The 17,852-nt window shown below is 44.6% G+C and overlaps 1 protein-coding gene across 1 annotated transcript in view; it reads left to right on the top strand.

Moving 5' to 3' along the window:
- Positions 1-11,205, top strand: part of LOC309558460 (uncharacterized protein) — a gene marked incomplete at both ends in the record, with an annotated part of 42,444 nt that extends 31,239 nt beyond the window's left edge. Inside the window, 4 exons of the mRNA XM_082261532.1 lie at positions 1,377-1,568; positions 2,869-2,903; positions 9,093-9,122; positions 11,038-11,205. Coding sequence (XP_082117658.1) covers positions 1,377-1,568; positions 2,869-2,903; positions 9,093-9,122; positions 11,038-11,205 — 425 coding nt within the window. The remainder of the gene's footprint in view (positions 1-1,376; positions 1,569-2,868; positions 2,904-9,092; positions 9,123-11,037) is intronic.
- Positions 11,206-17,852: the final 6,647 nt, after the last annotated feature.

Here is a 17,852-nt window from a genome sequence, read left to right as displayed (position 1 = left end):
ATAAGCCACAGACCAAGCAACCCCCATGCATCAAAGAGAAGAGAAAATTCGGATTCAGTGGTTCTCCTGGGATTTGCCAACATCCCTAATATTAGACCAAAAGACAACTCCCCTAGAGGGTGGGACTTTAAGACCCCGTTCACACTGGGGCGATGCTACTGGCCGGGGCGACCTCACAGGTCGCGGTGCGCAGCTCGCACCGCGACCTCGGAGCGGCCGGCACGGACTTCATATCATTGAAGTCAATGCAGGTCGCTCCAGGTCGCCCCAAAGAAGCTCCGGACCCTTCTTCAAAGTCGGAGCGACTTGTGTCGCTCCTATTAGAACGGGTCCACAGCTACTCTATGGCAGGCGACCTACTGACAGGTCGCCCCAATGTGAACGGAGTCTTAATGGCAATGACCAGGACTTGAGTAGTATGTGTATTTAAATATTTATTATTGAATATATTGAATATACCAAGTTGTATGGACAAAAAAAACATAATATAATATAATCAACAAAACACTTAAAAGCAAGTGGCCATGGGTTACGTCTCAGAAGCTAGGGATGGCTGAGATGTCCTGAAGGAGACCAGACGCGTTTCGGCAAATCACCTTTCTCAGTGGTCCAAAGGAAAAAAGATCTCAGACTAGAGGTATAAGAACATTGTAATCAATAATAGGTAATAATAGGTAATGGTAATATAACCACTATACATTATATAGTGTATAGTGGTTATATTACCGTTACCTATTATTGATTGCAATGTTCTTATACCTCTAGTCTGAGATCTTTTTTCCTTTGGACCACTGAGAAAGGTGATTGACCGAAACGCGTCTGGTCTCCTTCAGAACATCTCAGCCATCCCTAGCTTCTGAGACATAACCCATGGCCACTTGCTTTTAAGTGTTTTGTTGATTATATTATATTATGTTTTTTTGTTCGTACAACTTTGTATATTCATGTAATAAATATTTAAATACACATACTACTCAAGTCCTGGTCATTGCCATTTAAAGTCCCACCCTCTAGGGGAGTTGTCTTTTGGTCATGCATCAAAGAGATGTCAGCAACCTCAGTCTATCTCCGTCTCCAATGCATTTTACCCCATCCACAGACCTTAGTCATTAAGCTGCTGACAACGCTTCCATGCACGGGGTTGCTGGGTGCGCCGATTATGGGACATCATTTTCATTCTGTGGCTTGGAAATTAGTATAGATGGACTTTAGATCTAGCCTGCACCCTTAATGTCATCCACTAGACATAGCTGCATAAGCCAGAGCCTGGACCCGAAGTTAACCTACTTTGTGAATATTATTTTATTTCACTGTATTTCACTGTCTTTTTTTTTTAACCCAATTGAAGTGTTGTTTTCTCTACTGTAACTCTGAAGGTAGGCTGAACGTCATTGTTGTGATTGATGACCTGGAGAAGAGTAACTATGAGGATAAGTGCCGTATTCTGGACACCCAGCCAGATATCTCCAAATATGCCCGAGATTTGATACTTGTCAGTAGTGAAGACAAAATGCATCAACAAGGCATTAACAACAAACTCCAACTGATCGGAGATCTTATGTCTGATGGTAAATGACCTTCTGCGCTGATTATGAGTTGGAAATCTCGATGATGATTGGTTGTCCTCAGCATTCTAATACTAACACAGAAGAAATTGACTTCTGTACAACCAGCCCATCCACAGATGGATTGAAATTTGGATGGTCCCTGCTGAACCCGCTGAATTTCGATCCATCTACAGACGGCTTTAGGCCTTACTGTGTGAAAATGCACAAGACCTGCAATGATTGAAAGTGGCTCTAGTGGTGGGAGTGGCAGGACAACACAGCGAGAAGCCACAGTATGAAAAGAATGTGTTCAAAGTGAACCTTTAAGTAACTTTACAAGTCTGCATATATAAATTCCTTCCATGTCACAATATACAGTATTATTTTTCCAGAAAAGCCTCACCTTTTATCTTCCAAAAGCCTTTTCTAAGTTCCTGTCAGTAAATGTCTATAAGCAGTGATGATGTCATCAAGCTTCTGCGAGCCATTGAAACGATTTCCTCTGTCTCCTTTCTCCCAGTAATCAGACTGCAACATTGTAACTTTATAACAAGTCAAAATGTGAGAGGCTGCGGCAGGGTCTAATCAACTGCAAAGAGAGGTTTGGGACTTTATATGAGGCATCACCTAAACAAGGCTAGGTGCCTCCATCCCTGGTCATTAATGACAAATGGGGGAGGGGGATGTAGTTAAAAAGTACATAGGACAATCGGCATGTATGTATATCATACGGTAGAAACAGGTAAAGTGTGGATGAATCCATGCCACAGTAGTATTTTTGAAAAAGCCGAAGGCCTAGCAACCCTAACACTAAGGGAATACAATAAGGAAGGGGAACAAGTGGGACTTTATATGAAGTGCATAATGGTTGGGGTGTATAACATGGCTAGAGTAGGTAAACAAATGGGTGCACAACCAGGTAGCAAAAAGAAGAACAACAATTTAATAATTGTCACCAGCCGTACAAATATCCACAAGAGGCATAGGTACATGAATAAAATGTTGAGTACAATAATAATACAATAGAAACAGCATATATGTACAATCGTGAGAAAGTAATAAGGCCTAGATAGATGAAGCCATGGCTAAAAATGGGCATATAAAGCCAGATCGGTAGAATGTAGATCAGATAATGAAAGGAATGCATAGTAACTGCATAGTAACTGGCTCTACGCATTTCGTGGGTCTAATCAACGTCAGACATTTGTAGACACAGCCAAGAACAGTTGTGTTGGTTCAAAATATTGCTATTTGTTCAAATTTTAATCCCAGCCTAGGTTTCTTGCTTTCTTACAACTTTTTTTTTTTTTTTTTTTTACAGAATCCATGAACCAGATCCAGTACTGTGATTATTTGGTAAGAATTTACAGCTGTAAAAAGCCATGAAACATTCATGTATTAGTTAAGATGAAAATAAAAAGAGAGTTGTTTTTAAGTTGTCCATAGATTGGAACTGATATTATATCATACTAGTCCACAGTAAAGGACTTAAGACATTGGTCAGCAGCTTATTCATGTGCTTCATGATCATGTGATTTGTGGCAGTCAGTTAAAACTGTAAAGATGATGAACCGAAAATGTGAGATTGTCTTCTTATATAGGCCTGTTATTTCTATCTAAATATTTTATTGTATCACTTTTCCTCTTGAGGTATTTGAGGATGACCTCTCCAAGTGGTGTGGTAGGCTAACATTTCTAACTAAGGGCAGAATTCTTGACTTATTGTGGGGTAGAGTTAGACACCAGTCACATTTTTGGTTTTATTTGCCTAATTCACTGTTGGGAGATAGGATTAGGGTTACATGATACCCTCCAAAAAAGAACAAGATAGTCCAGGTCTTCTAATAGAAGTTAATGTTGTTGGCCCTAAGAATTATTTAAGAAGATTGAGATGAGTCTTTGAGAGGAGAAACCAGTAAGGGCAATGAATCTTCCTTCTTCTCTAAATAACATTTAGGCCCTTGACCCTTTACGAGCAGCCACAGGTACATTGACTGGTGAGCAGTGGGATCTTCATGCAATGTTCAGACAAGCAGTTTCTACTCAGCTTTTTCATGGATGATTTTCTGCATTTAAGACTTCTACATAGATGTCCCACTCAGCAGGCCTGGACTGGCCATAGGGCAGACCGGGAATATGCCCGGTGGGCCGCCGAGGCCTCCGCTCCAAGTCCGGGCACATTATGATGTGACTCAGTTAGAAATCTTCCTGATTTGCATTCTCTAAATATACCCTCCAGCAGGACAGCTGAATTTCTTGAGCCTTTAGTGTATTTTCCCTGCAGGGACAAAGCCCCAAAGAGAATGACTCTTCTGAAAGGTACGTTTTAATGTTTGTCACCATCCCTCATCTTACATCGCTGGAAAAAAAACTCTCAGTGATTAGCTGGGATATACAAAGATCCATAACTCATACACTGTTTCCTTTCACACCAACTGCTGGAGACAACCCATCAGCAGGCAGAAATAGTCAACACCCCAAGCTTGGGATAAACCTATTAAACACAGAAAATGCAAACAAAGTTCTATCTTTAACTAGGGACCCTCCAGTGTTGGGGGTAACGAGTTACAATGTAACGCGTTATGTTAATAACATTACTTTTTTTGGTAACGTAGTAACATAACACGTTACATTCCTAACATTTGTAACTGCATTACTTTGCTCGGCTTTCGCGCTTTCCTGCGTTACCCAAGCCATTGACATCTCGCGCGGGACCGAGGAGGAGGCGGGAGGACTCGTCGAGGAGACGCGGGGAGGAGGAGGCGGGAGGGGGCACGCTGGGGTCACTCTGGCATTGAAAGGGGGCACGCTGTGGTCAATCTGGGGGCATGCTGTGGTCACTCTGGCATTGAAAGGAGGCACGCTGGGGTCACTCTGGCATTGAAAGGGGGTACGCTGTGGTCACTCTGGCAATGAAAGGGGGCACGCTGTGGTCACTCTGGCAATGAAAGGGGGCACGCTGTGGTCATATATATATATATATATGAATAAAACAATAAATATTGTATTGTTTTTTTGTGCACTACAAATAAATATGCACATTGGAATTTGTTCATATTTGTTTTCTAAAGTAAAGTAGTGAAGTTACTTTTCAAATGCAGTAACTAGTAAAGTAATTTCATTACAGTTTACAGAAGTAACTAGGAACTAGTTACATTTTTTGAGTAACTACCCCAACACTGGGTCCCTCCAGCTTAAGGCAGGGTCCCTATATAAACAATACAAAAAAGAATGGCTTGTGCCATTTCGTTCCCAAAGGCAAAACACATCATGGCTCATTTGTAATACCAAATGCTGAACTAACTTCACAAGTATTCACGCAGCTGTCACAAATTCTGACAATATTTTTCTTAATACATTGATTTTATATGATCATCAACTCCATCTAGAGGCCATTATGTGGTATTTTCCAGACTGAAGTATTTCAATAAACTAGCTTCCATTGATGAAGGTGACAATCAAACATGGTCAGAATTTGTGGCAGCCGGGTGAATGCTTGTGACTTTTGTCCAAACAATTTTCTATAAATAGACCCCATAAGTTGTGGCTATTGTTATACAGAACACATCCAGAAAAAAAAAATGTTCTGGCAGATTTAGACGTGTGAAGCCCATTTGTGCTCCAGAAGCCATTGACAGGTGGTGAGGAAGCCATGTGATGCCTTCTCACTGCCTTTTTTAACCTAATTTTTGCTGACAATTGCACTTCAACTGCATGCAGTGCATGCAGTTGTAGGGCAGTTGAACTCTTTTTCCCCATTGACTTGTAAACATCCCCCTCTGCTGCCTTTAAAGGATAATGAGACGAAACCGTCCAGCACCCAGCTTGGGTGTTTTCGTCAAGATATAGTTTTCTCCAATCTGAACCCAAGAACCAGGTATTATAGCTGAGCACCCAAGAATCTAGGCGACACTAGCTTAGGTGCTCTGGGACTGGGACTTACAGAAAAATAGCTTGTTATGCAAACAGTAAGATAATTAACATAGCTAGGGAACAGCCTACAGTCAGTATAAATCAGTCTAATTAACATTAACTATTTAACCACTAGCCATCCAGACCAGGGGGCCTTCAAACAATGGCCCTCCAGTTGTTCAGGACCTACAATTCCCATCATGCCTAGTCATGTCTGTGAATGTCAGAGTTTTACAATGCCTCATGGGATGGGTAGTTCTGCAACAGCCGGAGGGCCATAGTTTGAGGATCCCTTATCTAGACAATACGCCACCCAGCCCACAACCCTGGATATGCAAAGTGCATTACATATTATCATCTTCATAAATACATAGCATCCCACATTGGCTCCATAACAAGGTAAAGTGGACACAGTATTCTTTAAGAGATGATCAGACAGCCAGAAACAGTAGGTGACCCAAATAACAATGGGAATTCACATCTAGGCAATGCTTTGATTAATCAGGGATCCCAGCAGGGGTGGATCCAGAGTCTAGTCTCGATAGGGGCACTGTGGTTTTTTGCGGGCAATTTGTCAGAGCAATGGCTGGTTTTGGCGTTTCAATCATCACGGCACCATGTTTGATATGCTGTCAGGATGATTGAAGCGCATTATTACTATTATTACACTGTAATATAAAATTAAATAGTTTAACTCACCATAATGCAGAATCCGTGTGAGCTCTGAGCGTGTCACTAGCCACCAGATGAAGCTTGTCACTAGTCATGTTGCCTGCCATCAGATGTGGATTGCAACTTGCCACGTCGCCTCCCACCAGATGCAACTTGTCACTTGCCCCCGTTGCCTGCCACCAGATGCAGCTTGTCACTTGCCATGTTGCCTGCCACCAGATGCAGTTTGTCACTTGCCGAATTGCCTGCCACCAGATGCAGCTTGCCACTTGCCACGTCGCCTGCCAACAGATGCAGCTTGTCACTTGTCAAGTCACCTGCCACCAGATGCAGCTTGTCACTTGCCATGTTGCCTGCCACCAGATGCAGCTTGTCACTTGCCACGTCGCCTGCCACCAGATGCAGCTTGTCACTTGCCATGTCGCCTGCCACCAAATGCGGATCGTCAGTTGCCATGTTGCCTGCCACCAGATGCAGTGTGCCACTTGACACTTCGCCTGCCACCAGATGCAACTTGTCACTTGCCACCTAGAGCAGATTGCCACTTGCCAGTGGCTGTGTCTCAGAGTGAGGGCAGGCAATGAGAGATAATGTAATCTCACTGCTGCCCACGGCTGCACAGTGAGACCGGTGCTTTGTCACAAGCTGGACAGCGGTGGTGTAGGGAGGGTGGTGAGAGATGTCATCTCTCTGCTTGCTCGCTCCACCGCTCACTTGCCTGTCAATCCGATCACTGGCCTGCCTGTCTGCTCTCTTAGTGCGCTCACCTGCACTGCTGGCCTGCCAGCTCAGCTGCCTGTCTGCCCTCTCAGTGTGCTCACTCACGCCGCTGGCCCGCTCGCTTACGGCCAGCCGATCACTATTTTCTCGGGGGGGGGGGGGGATTTACCTGTTGCCCCCCTCCTTGATTCCTTGATCCACCCCTGGATCCCAGACTGTCCAGCTCCTACATTGGAGTAATTTGAACTGAAGCCAATGTAACCAGCTCTTTACTGAACTTGTATAGTTCAGAATCAAACAAACCAGGAATTGTCTTTAGGGCAAATACAAGAAAACAGTCTCTCAAAAATGTAACAGAATTTGTAATAACAAATAACAGGGTGAATATGGGAAAAAAGGTCCCTGTAGCCAGTGTACGTGACAGATATGTTCACCTTTCCCAAAAAAATTATAATAAATACCCATCTTCTTGCAGGTAAAAAAAATGTTTTACTTTTTTATTTGGAGACTGCAAAGCATTACACCTGTGATCAGCAGATCGTGGATGCTATGCAGGGCTCTTGCAGACACTGTAAGCTGTGTGCTCGTGCAAGCATTCAGTTACACACTGACAGAAACTTTCAATGACCTACCACAGCGCTAGTTGAGAACCACAACCCGACAGGCACAAAGTATGTCAGTAGTTGTAGTTTCCTATTCACAGAATACTGTGAATGAGTGACACGGCCTGGTGGGCGAAGCCATGCACGGCCACATCATTTTTGAATTGTGGCAGCACATGGTGAGAAGATCCCCAGTCTTCTGTTACAGCAGGGATTGATAGGGGGCGGAGGCCGTGGGCAGCCGCAGCACAAACATGTAACATATTGCATCCTGCATACGGATGTAATATGTTAGAAAAGGTGATCTTATCCTTTAAGGGGAGGTGATTGGCAGCAAAAATGCAGCTCAACCCACCATGAATCTAGAGGCGCTTTTCCACTGCATTAAACCGAACGGTTCGGCTTGCTTTTGCGATTTTCCACTGCATGGTACCGCATGGTACGGTGTTGGAACGGTTCGGAACGGTACGGCGGTGCTTTTCCACTACATGGAACTGAACGGTACGGCTCGCTTAAACAGTACCACCTCGGTTGTGGTTCCAAGAGGGCCGTACCGATACCATATCCCACAATCCTTTGCATGCAGCCTTGACTGTTTGTCACTACTAGCCACTGATTGGTCAGAGAATCGTTGTTATCCCACCCACTTACTACTTTAGTGGAAAAGCAAACCGTACCAAACCGTTCCAACACCATACCATGCGGTACCATGCGGTACCATGCGGTACCATGCGGTACCATGCAGTGGAAAACCAAACAGAGCCAAGCAGGGCCGAGTGGAGCCGAGCCGGTACTTGCAGTGGAAAAGTGCCATAAGCGGGGACCTAAAGCTTCACCCTTGCTGTTTTCCAGTCTCCTGCGTTAGTCCTTTAAAGTGAAATACTTTCTTATTCACCAATAGAGAAGGTTGAGTGCATTTACAGGGATTTGCATATCATTTCATCTGTCTGTAACAAGGACCTAATAATGTTTTTTACACAAAATTACCCCTGCTAGTCAATTTGGAATGCTTAGGTTGGTGACACTACACTTTAAGGTGAAAAGGAATCTAGTATAGTCCTTTTAGGGTCCAAGTGATAACGTCAGAGGAAATCTCCCATGCCCTCTGATTTGCCAAGTATGTCCCTCACTTTTCCAATCCAGATTGTAGCAGCCTCCACACAGTCCATCAAGAACCTGCAGATGTTCAGAGCTGAATGAGCAAACCTTAGACTTCCAGCCTCTAATTTTCTTCCTTGCAGACATCTCCTGCACCTAGTTGCCGTAAAAGGTAAGCCCCTCCTGAATTTCCCTAAATCTAAGCCAATGGAAATGCAGTTTGTTTGTTCACTGATTTCAGCACTACCCCCTAATCACTGCAGATTCATCCACACATTGTAGCCCCAAAAAGACTGTACAGCACAAGATCATGTAGCAGAAGGCTGCAAACCCAACCATGAGCAAAGTGGAAAACCTATTGAATCTGACTGCAGTGATATAAAATTTAGAAGGAATTAAACGCATTTAGCAGGTTATTGATTGGTGTTCCTTGAAGCTTTATTTAAACTCGTTTTCTCTGTTGTAAAACTAGATAAATAGTGGCTTCCTGCTGTGGTTTCCTTGATATGGTTTCTCATGACCTTTCCCTTCCTCTTTTTAGAGCTCCATGGCACGCTGGATCTGCTACACTGTGAGTTTCTCTGAATATACATATTTTTTTTTTGGTATAGTTACAGTATAACATCCAGACTGATAATTGTATTAGACTTGTCATGAGGCATATATAGACTGCCATTACTAGCTACCTCCCCATACTATGTATATTTACCAGATAAGGAAAAATGTATCAAACTGCGCTAACAAAAATTAGATAAATAGAATATGCATTGTGAAAGTGAAAATGGCTGCTAGCACTCCAACCGACATAGATGGTGACAAGATAAAATTATAAATATAGTGCAGCGCTAAATAGAAATAATACTCAAATGTGCACAATTAGAATGGTTGAACACATTAAATGAAATTATAAAAAAATGTGAATAAAAACTCATAGAGTTAATTGGAAAAGAAAGTCCAAAAAAAATGTGCAAGTGACAAAAAGTCCAATGAATCCACACGGAAAATAGTGACTTGAAGAAATGATAGGTCCCACACCATAGAAATTCAAATGTGCTCACCAGATGGTATGGACCCAAATTACTGTACAGCAAATGGGTCATACAAGCTGAATGTGATGATGTCCACATCACCGAATGATGGGAACCTCTGCAGCGTCTCTGGATCACAGGTTGAGTCTAGATGAATGTTCCCCAAACAGCTCCAGAAAGAAATGTCAAGGAATCCCCAATCATGGATGTATAAAGAGGGATAAACCAAGGGACAACATAGTGTGATACCGTATGGATGGTTTATTTAAGGATACAAGAAATACACTTACAGAGTTTCCAATGGTAAGAGGCATTCAGTTAAGGTCTGGCACTCATGATACTCCTAATTCCTTTGAGGATGTTAATTTTAATAAAACACACGTTAGGAGTATCATGAGTGCCAGACCTTAACTGAATGCTTCTTACCATTGGAAACTCTGTGCCTCGTTTCCACTAAGTGGTACGGTATGGTACGGTACGGTTCGGTTCAGTACGGTACAGTACGGTTCGGAACAGTACACCTTTCATGATAGCAGGAAAGCTTTGATAGACGATTCTCTGTCAACCAATCAAAGTTCTGCAGAGTGTAGCTCCACCCTGTTGGTATGGTACTAATGTGCTTGGTACCCCAACGAAAGGGTCCCAAAAAAGTGGTACAGTACGGTTCGGAATTAGGGTACCATTCACAATGGAAACTGCATAAATAGCGTCCCGTACCGAACCGAACCGTACCAGAAAGCTCAGTGGAAACGAGCCATTCGTGTATTTCTTTTATCCTTAAATAAACCATCCATAAGTTATCACACTATGTTGTTCCTTGGTTTATCCCTCTTTATACATCCATGATTGGGGATTCCTTGGCATTTCTTTCTGGAGCTGTTTGGGGAACATTCATCTAGACTCAACCTGTGATCCAGAGACGCTGCAGAGGTTCCCATCATTCGGTGCTGTGGACATCATCGCATTCAGCTTGTATGACCCATTTGCTGTACAGTAATTTGGGTCCATACCATCTGGTGAGCACATTTAAATTTCTTGGGTGTGGGACTTATCATTTCTTCAAGTCACTATTTTCCATGTGGATTCATTGGACTTTTTGTCACTTGCACATTTTTTTTGGACTTTATTTTCCAAATAACTCTATGAGTTTTTATTCACCTTTTTTATCATTTCATTTAATGTGTTCAACCATTCTAATTGTGCACATTTGAGTATTATTTCTATTTAGCGCAGCACTATATATATAATTTTATGTATATTTACCAACTGCGTATAACAAGAAAGCCTGTACAATGCTAACACGCCATGTTAGAATAGCTTATTCTTTTTATGAGTGTATCCAAAATATCTTTAATTACCATTATACTTTCAAACACTGTATGTAAGTGATGCTAACATTAGGATGCGTATAGACTTTTGTTTGAACCAAAACGGCTTTTCTCCAATTATTATGACTAGGAATGCAAAAGCACCTTAGAAAGAGGTCAAATGTTTGTCAGAAAGAGGTCAACTTCAGGTCAAAATAGGCCATCTGGAGGTCAAATACAGGGCAAAGGGAGGTCATCTATTTTACAGGTCAATGGAGGTCAGCTCAAGTCAACTGCAGGTCGGAAGGATGTCAGCTAGAGGTCAACTACAGGTTAGTTGAGGACAAAATATATTACAGGTCAGAGGAAGGTCAACTCAGGTCAGAGGAAAATCAACTACAGGTCAAAGGGAGTCTGAGTTGACTTCAAGTCAGTGAGAGGTTGGATGCAGGTCTGATACACTTAAAAATAAATTTAAATGGAACTCAGAGGGAACTTGTCACTTAACTAACAAGATAAAAATAAAAACAGCTGGCGCACAACGGGGAATGAAAGTATCACCAGGGACTTCACAAGTGTCACTAAAAACACAACAACCAATGTGGACAATGCTTAAGTCCATATATAAAAGGTCCACAAGAAAGTTTTTAGTATCTGGGGGGTCTAAAAAGTGTACCTGTGAAGTTTCAGGTCTGTAGCATGTCCAGAACCAGAAAAAAAAAGATCGTTTGTATTAGAAAACTTTAAGCACAGGAATATGGCTTCTCTGCTGTAACACCTTGCCGGTTTAATAGCAGGCATTTTTTTGGGTTCTTTGCAGTCAGGAAAAACATCTGAACTTGTGTATAGTGGTACTGTGCACAAGTTCTGATGTTTTGCCTGCCTCCAAAATTCCCCAAAAAATGCCAGCAAAAACACACCTATATAGTGCACAGTACTACTATACACAAGTTCAGATGTTTTTCCTGACTGCAAAGAACCCAAAAAAATGCCTTCTATTAAACCGGCAAGGTGTTACAGCAGAGAAGCCATATTCCTGTGCTTAAAGTTTTCTAATACAAACGATCTTTTTTTTTCTGGTTCTGGACATGCTACAGACCTGAAACTTCACAGGTACACTTTTTAGACCCCCCAGATACTAAATCCAAAGTAAAAATCAAAAAAATCTCTCTTTTTTTTTTTTTTTTTTTTAAATTTTTCAATAATTGGCTTTTTTATCAAAAATGACAATTTTTAAGAACTTTTTTTTGTGTGATTAATAGTTAATGGGGCATGACCCAGAACCCTAGGCACTTTTTAGGGGCATTTATTGGGTTTTAGGGCTTAAAAATGGTGTTTTTTGATTACAGAAGTTCGGGTCCCATTGATTTCAATGGGGTTCTGAAATCCGGGCCGAACTTTCGTGAAGTTCGGGTGTTCTGGTCGAACCGAACTTTTCAAAAGTTCGATCATCCCTACTGTTCATTCTCGCGCTCGCTGCCGCAAGAATACTCTTGCATGTAGGAAGGGAAACACATGGGCATTGGTAAGAGAAAGGGTACTGCTGAGAAGCTGGCCTGGATGAGGAGAATGCGAATCCTTCGCCGCCTGCTCCGCCGTAACCGTGAGTCCAAGAAGATTGACAGGCACATGTACCACAGCCTGTACCTGAAAGTCAAGGGTAATGTGTTTAAGAACAAGCGTATTCTCATGGAGCACATCCACAAACTGAAGGCAGACAAGGCTCGCAAGAAGCTGTTGGCTGACATTGCAGAAGCTCGCAGATCCAAGACAAAGGAGGCAAGGAAGTGCCGCAAAGAAAGACTTCAGGCCAAGAAAGAGGAAATAATCAAGATCCTCGCAAAGGAAGAGGAATCCAGCAAAAAATAAAGCCCTGAAATGTTGCTAGTTTATATATAGAGTACTGCTCTATGCTAAATAAATTTCCTCTCCCCTCCAAAAAAAAAAAAAAAGAGCTCAAGTCAGCACTGTCAAAATCCCCCTTAAATAAGTTGTTTGGTGTCACCCTGGGCATGCACACATTACTGGGCCCAGGTCTACACCCAGCCATGACTCTACATGCAGAGTCGAGACAAGCCAGATAGCAACAGGTAATCTCTGATACACATTAAGCCGATTTCTAACATCAACTGTATGCACCTGATAGCACTCTCCATTTGTCTATTTACCCCAGCTGTTATAATTAGTTAGATGTCTGATTGAGTATGGGTGAAGGAACTTTGCTGTATAGGGGCAGTGTGTGCTCTTGGAAGGGAGTAATTGTGACTCTTGAACATTGCTTTGGGTGGACCAATGGACCTTCTGTATCCAAACAATCTCAATGATGAAAGAAGCCTGTATCTAGACAGGAAAACTGAGGTAAGCTGCAATGGGGTGGATACACCATGTGTCTGGACATGGTAGCAGACCTGTGATCTGTGCTGGTGTTTTGAGCAACAACATACATGTGCTGTACATCTAAATATATTCACTGACAACAGAAAGCAGCATTGGAAGGTTTGTCCTGTTAATAAACACTTTTCCTTTTACATTGTAGGTCATGCACGGTCCTCGCCAGAGTTCTGGGGATGGATTGGATGCGGTAAGTTTTTGATATCACTGACAATAAAATGTTGCATCAAAACAAATCTGCAATCCTTATTTTAGATGAGTTTAATGTGGCAAAATTTAAATACCTCTATAAAAATATATCTAATAATAGCAAGATTTATACAAATAATTGTAAAATGTTATTTGTATTATTCTCCCTCTCCCCCCCTCTCTCTCCCCTCTCTCTCCCTCTCTCTCCCCTCCCTCTCTCTCCCCTCCCTCTCTCTCGCCTCTCTCGCCTCTCTCCCCCCTCTCTCTCCCCCTCTCTCTCCCCTCTCTCTCCCCCTCTCTCTCCCCTCTCTCTCTCCCCTCTCTCTCCCTCTCTCTCCCCTCCCTCTCTCTCCCCTCCCCCTCTCTCCCCCCTCTCTCTCCCCCTCTCTCTCCCCTCTCTCTCCCCCTCTCTCTCCCCTCTCTCTCCCCCTCTCTCTCCCCCTCTCTCTCCCCTCTCTCTCCCCCTCTCTCTCCCCCTCTCTCTCCCCTCTCTCTCCCCCTCTCTCTCCCCTCTCTCCCTCCCCTCTCTCCCCTCTCTCTCTTGCCTCTCTCTCTCTCTCGCCTCTCTCTCCCCCCCTCTCTCTCCCCCTCTCTCCCCCCTCTCCCCCCTCTCTCTCTCTCCCCTCTCTCTCTCCCCTCTCCTCTCTCTCTCTCTCTCCCCTTTCCCCCTCTCTCTCTCTCCCCTCCCCCTCTCTCTCTCTCTCCCCCCATCTCTCTCTCTCCCCTCTCTCTCTCCCCTCTCTCTCTCGCCTCCCCCTCTCTCCCCCCCCTCTCTCCTCCCCTCTCTCTCCCCCCTCTCTCCTCTCTCTCTCTCTCTCCCCCCTCTCTCCCCTCTCTCCCCCCTCTCTCCCCTCTCTTCCTCCCCTCTCTCTCTCGCCTCTCTCTCTCGCCTCTCTCTCTCCCCCCTCTCTCTCCCCTCTCCCCCCCTCTCTCTCCCCCCATCTCTCTCTCTCCCCCCCCTCTCTCTCTCTCTCCCCTCTCCCGCCCCCCCCCTCTCTCTCTCTCTCCCCTCTCTCTCTCCCCTCTCTCCCCCCTCTCTCTCTCTCCCCTTTCCCCCCTCTCTCCCCCTCTCTCCCCCATCTCTCTCTCTCCCCCTCTCTCTCTCCCCTTCTCCCGCCCCCCCCCCTCTCTCTCTCTCTCTCCCCCCTCTCTCTCTCTTCCCTCTCCCCCCCCCCTCTCTCTCTCCCCCTCCCCCTCTCTCTCTCTCTCCCCCCATCTCTCTCCCCCCTCTCTCTCTCTCTCTCCCCTCTCCCGTCCCCCCTCTCTCTCTCTCTCTCTCCCCTCTCTCTCCCCCCTCCCCCTCTCTCTCTCTTCCCTCCCCCCCCCCTCTCTCTCTCTCTCCCCTCTCCCGTCCCCCCCCCCCTCTCTCTCTCTCTCTCTCTCTCTCCCTCCTTTCCCCCATCTCTCTCTCCTCTCCCCTCCCCCATCTCTCTCCCCTCCCCCTCTCTCTCCCCCCCTCTCTCTCTCTCTCTCTCTCTCTCTCTCCCCTCCCCCCTCTCTCTCTCCCCTCCCCTCTCTCTCTCTCCCCTCCCTCTCTCTCTCTCCCCTCCCATCTTTAGAAATATTTTATTCTATCTTTTCACTTTGCTACAATGTAAAGTAGTGAGTGTACAGCTTGTATAACAGTGTAAATTTGTTGTCCCTTCAAAATAACTCAACACACAGCCATTAATGTCTAAACCACTGGCAACAAAAGTGAGTACACCCTCTAAGTGACAATGTCCAAATTGGGCCCAATTAGCCATTTTCCCTCCCCGGTGTCATGTGACTCGTTAGTGTTACAAGGTCTCAGGTGTGAATTGAGAGCAGGTGTGTTGTGGCATATCAGGGGGTCAGGAGGCCTTAAAGCAGAAGTTCCACTTTTGGATGGAACTCCACTTCAAACAGAATCTTAGTCACTGCACACTCATGCCAAAGTTGTTGTACCCACATAATACTCATTATTATTGTGCCATGAGGGAGAAGATGGGGGAGAGACAGGGAGTGGGGAAGATAAAGAGGAAGGGAGGGGGTAGGGGAGATGTAAACCCTAATAAAATGACATTTGAAATCCTGTGTATCAAACAATAATGCAATATAGTGCGGCACCAAAAAGAAAACATTACTCCACCCAAAACTGAAGTTCTGTATATCTCTGATATTATGTGCAATACTATTCCTACGAATTTTAAAAGGCCACCGGTCTCTGGGTTTAAAGTGTAACCAAAGAGAACGCTTTTATTTTGGATAGAGTAAGGAGGGGTTAGCCTGGGTTCACACTACTGAGATGCGAGAGCCACCGCCATTCCTGTCCCGGTTCCCGCATCGCATCTCCCCACAGGCAGTTCACACTCTGATCTGCGAACAGCTGCCAGTGTCAAAACAAAGGTAATGACAACCCCAGATTGGTTTGCAGATCGCAGTGCAAACTGTGAATTCGCACAGAAATTGAATCGCATGGGATCCGATTCCAGTGCGGGGAAAAAAAAGGTTCCTGCAGCATTTTCTTGGGAATGCAATGGGAGTTTAGCCATACAAAATGTATGGCTGAATTCGCATTGCACAGACATCCCATTTGATCTGCATAGCAATGTGGTGCAAATCGCATGCAATGTCTGTGTTTGCAATAGTCTGAAACAAGGCTCATATCCCTGTCAGCTTTCTTTCCTGTCTGTGTCCCATTGAGGAGATTTCTCTTCACTTCCTGTCCCATAGCCAAAATCCCTTCAAAGTAAGGGAATCCCTGGTTGTCACCAGAACTAGCGTCACCATTGGATGATTTCCCCTCTATTCCTTCTCTGGGGACACCCAAAATTTAGGGTTTTCATTTACTTCCACATTTGATGATAACAGTAAACAGAACAAGTAGAGACAAACAGAGAGGGTAAAGCCCCATTCACACTGGGGCGATCCGACTTGGGGGGGGCGACCTCCGAGGTCGCGGTACGAGCAGCGCGCAGCGACCTCGGAGCGGCCGCCACGGACTTCATAACATTGAAGTCTATGACGGTCGCGCCGGGTCGCCCCAAAGAAGCTCCGGACCCTTTTTCTAAGTTGGAGCGACTTGTGTCGCTCCTATTAGAACGGGTCCGCAGCTTCCCTATGGAAGGTGACCTACGGCGACCTGTGAGGCGACCAGGTCGCCTCACAGGTCGCCTTAGTGTGAACGGGGGCTAAATCTCCCTAACAGGGACATAGGCAGTGATGGAAACCTGACAGAGGATCTAATCCCTCTCCACTATCAACAAACTAGAAAAAGAAAATTGCATTTAGTTCTACTTTAACAATGTCTTAAAATGTTCTGTGAAGGGCTCCGCTTAAGTGTAGAAATTCACTTTTCACCTTATTTCAATTCTTTTTTTTAGGTATTCCATGTATAGAAAATAAGATGAGAGCAGATCGAATACCTAAAGAGAGCGACAGAAATAAGGTGGAGTTCAAAGTGAACCATACTATTACCTGCAGGAATTTGCATTTGGGGGGTAAAAGCATGCAGTAAAGAGGTATAATACCACCTCCTCACTGCCGGTCACTTTTCAGTTCAGTGGCAGTGCCTGCTGCAAGTGTATACAAGCCTTTGGGTTCACACTAGTGTGCTGCAGTTTGGCCGCATTGTTTGTGTATCCGCAGTTTCCTGCGTTTTAGCTGCAATCCTATTGATTTCTATTAGGTTGCAAGTTTTTGCTGCATTTTTTGAAAGTGTACCAAAGATGCAGGATGCAGGAATTTTGTTGCACTTTCAGAAAGTACAGAAAAAACATGCAATGTAATAGGAATTAATAAGACTGTGGCTTAAATGCAGGAAAACTGCGGATACACACGCAATGGGACAAACCATAGCAAACCAGTGTGAACCAACTTAAATGCACAAAGGACTAAGCACTACCATAGGCTGATGACACATTTCTAAACACTTTGGCTGCAGTTTTAACAGCTAAAGCTGGAGGAAAAAGTTAAAAAAGAGGGGGAGGGAGAGAAGAAAGGAGGCAGGGGGAGGAGTCCAGTCACTGATCTTACATATGGATGGTCCCTGGAGGCTTATCACTCACACATTCTGTTCATGTTGTATCTGTCGGCTGCTCTGTCTATAAATTCCTGCCCACACGGCTCCTTCACTTCACTGTATGGACTGGTGTGTGGGCACAGAGGGAGAGGGGCGGGAGAAGGCGGAGCCAATCCAGCCTCTCTCCTCTTCCATTTGTGCAGGGGGAACTGTGCTCTGTGACACTGTAATATTCACACTGAGTCAACACAGGGGCAGCCAGCCACCCCTACATTTACAAACAGCTTCTCCTGTCCCACAGACGTTTATGGACAGGAGAAATCAGGCTCATGCTGCTGGCTGGGTGGGCCTATCTTAAGGAAGTGGCCTGGTGCTGCAGCTCCAATAGCCCCTATGTTAATCCG

This window comes from Pelophylax lessonae, assembly GCF_965119305.1.
Source record: "Pelophylax lessonae genome assembly, chromosome: 6".
Lineage (NCBI taxonomy): Eukaryota > Metazoa > Chordata > Amphibia > Anura > Ranidae > Pelophylax > Pelophylax lessonae.
This window is presented reverse-complemented; position numbering and strand designations above follow the sequence as displayed.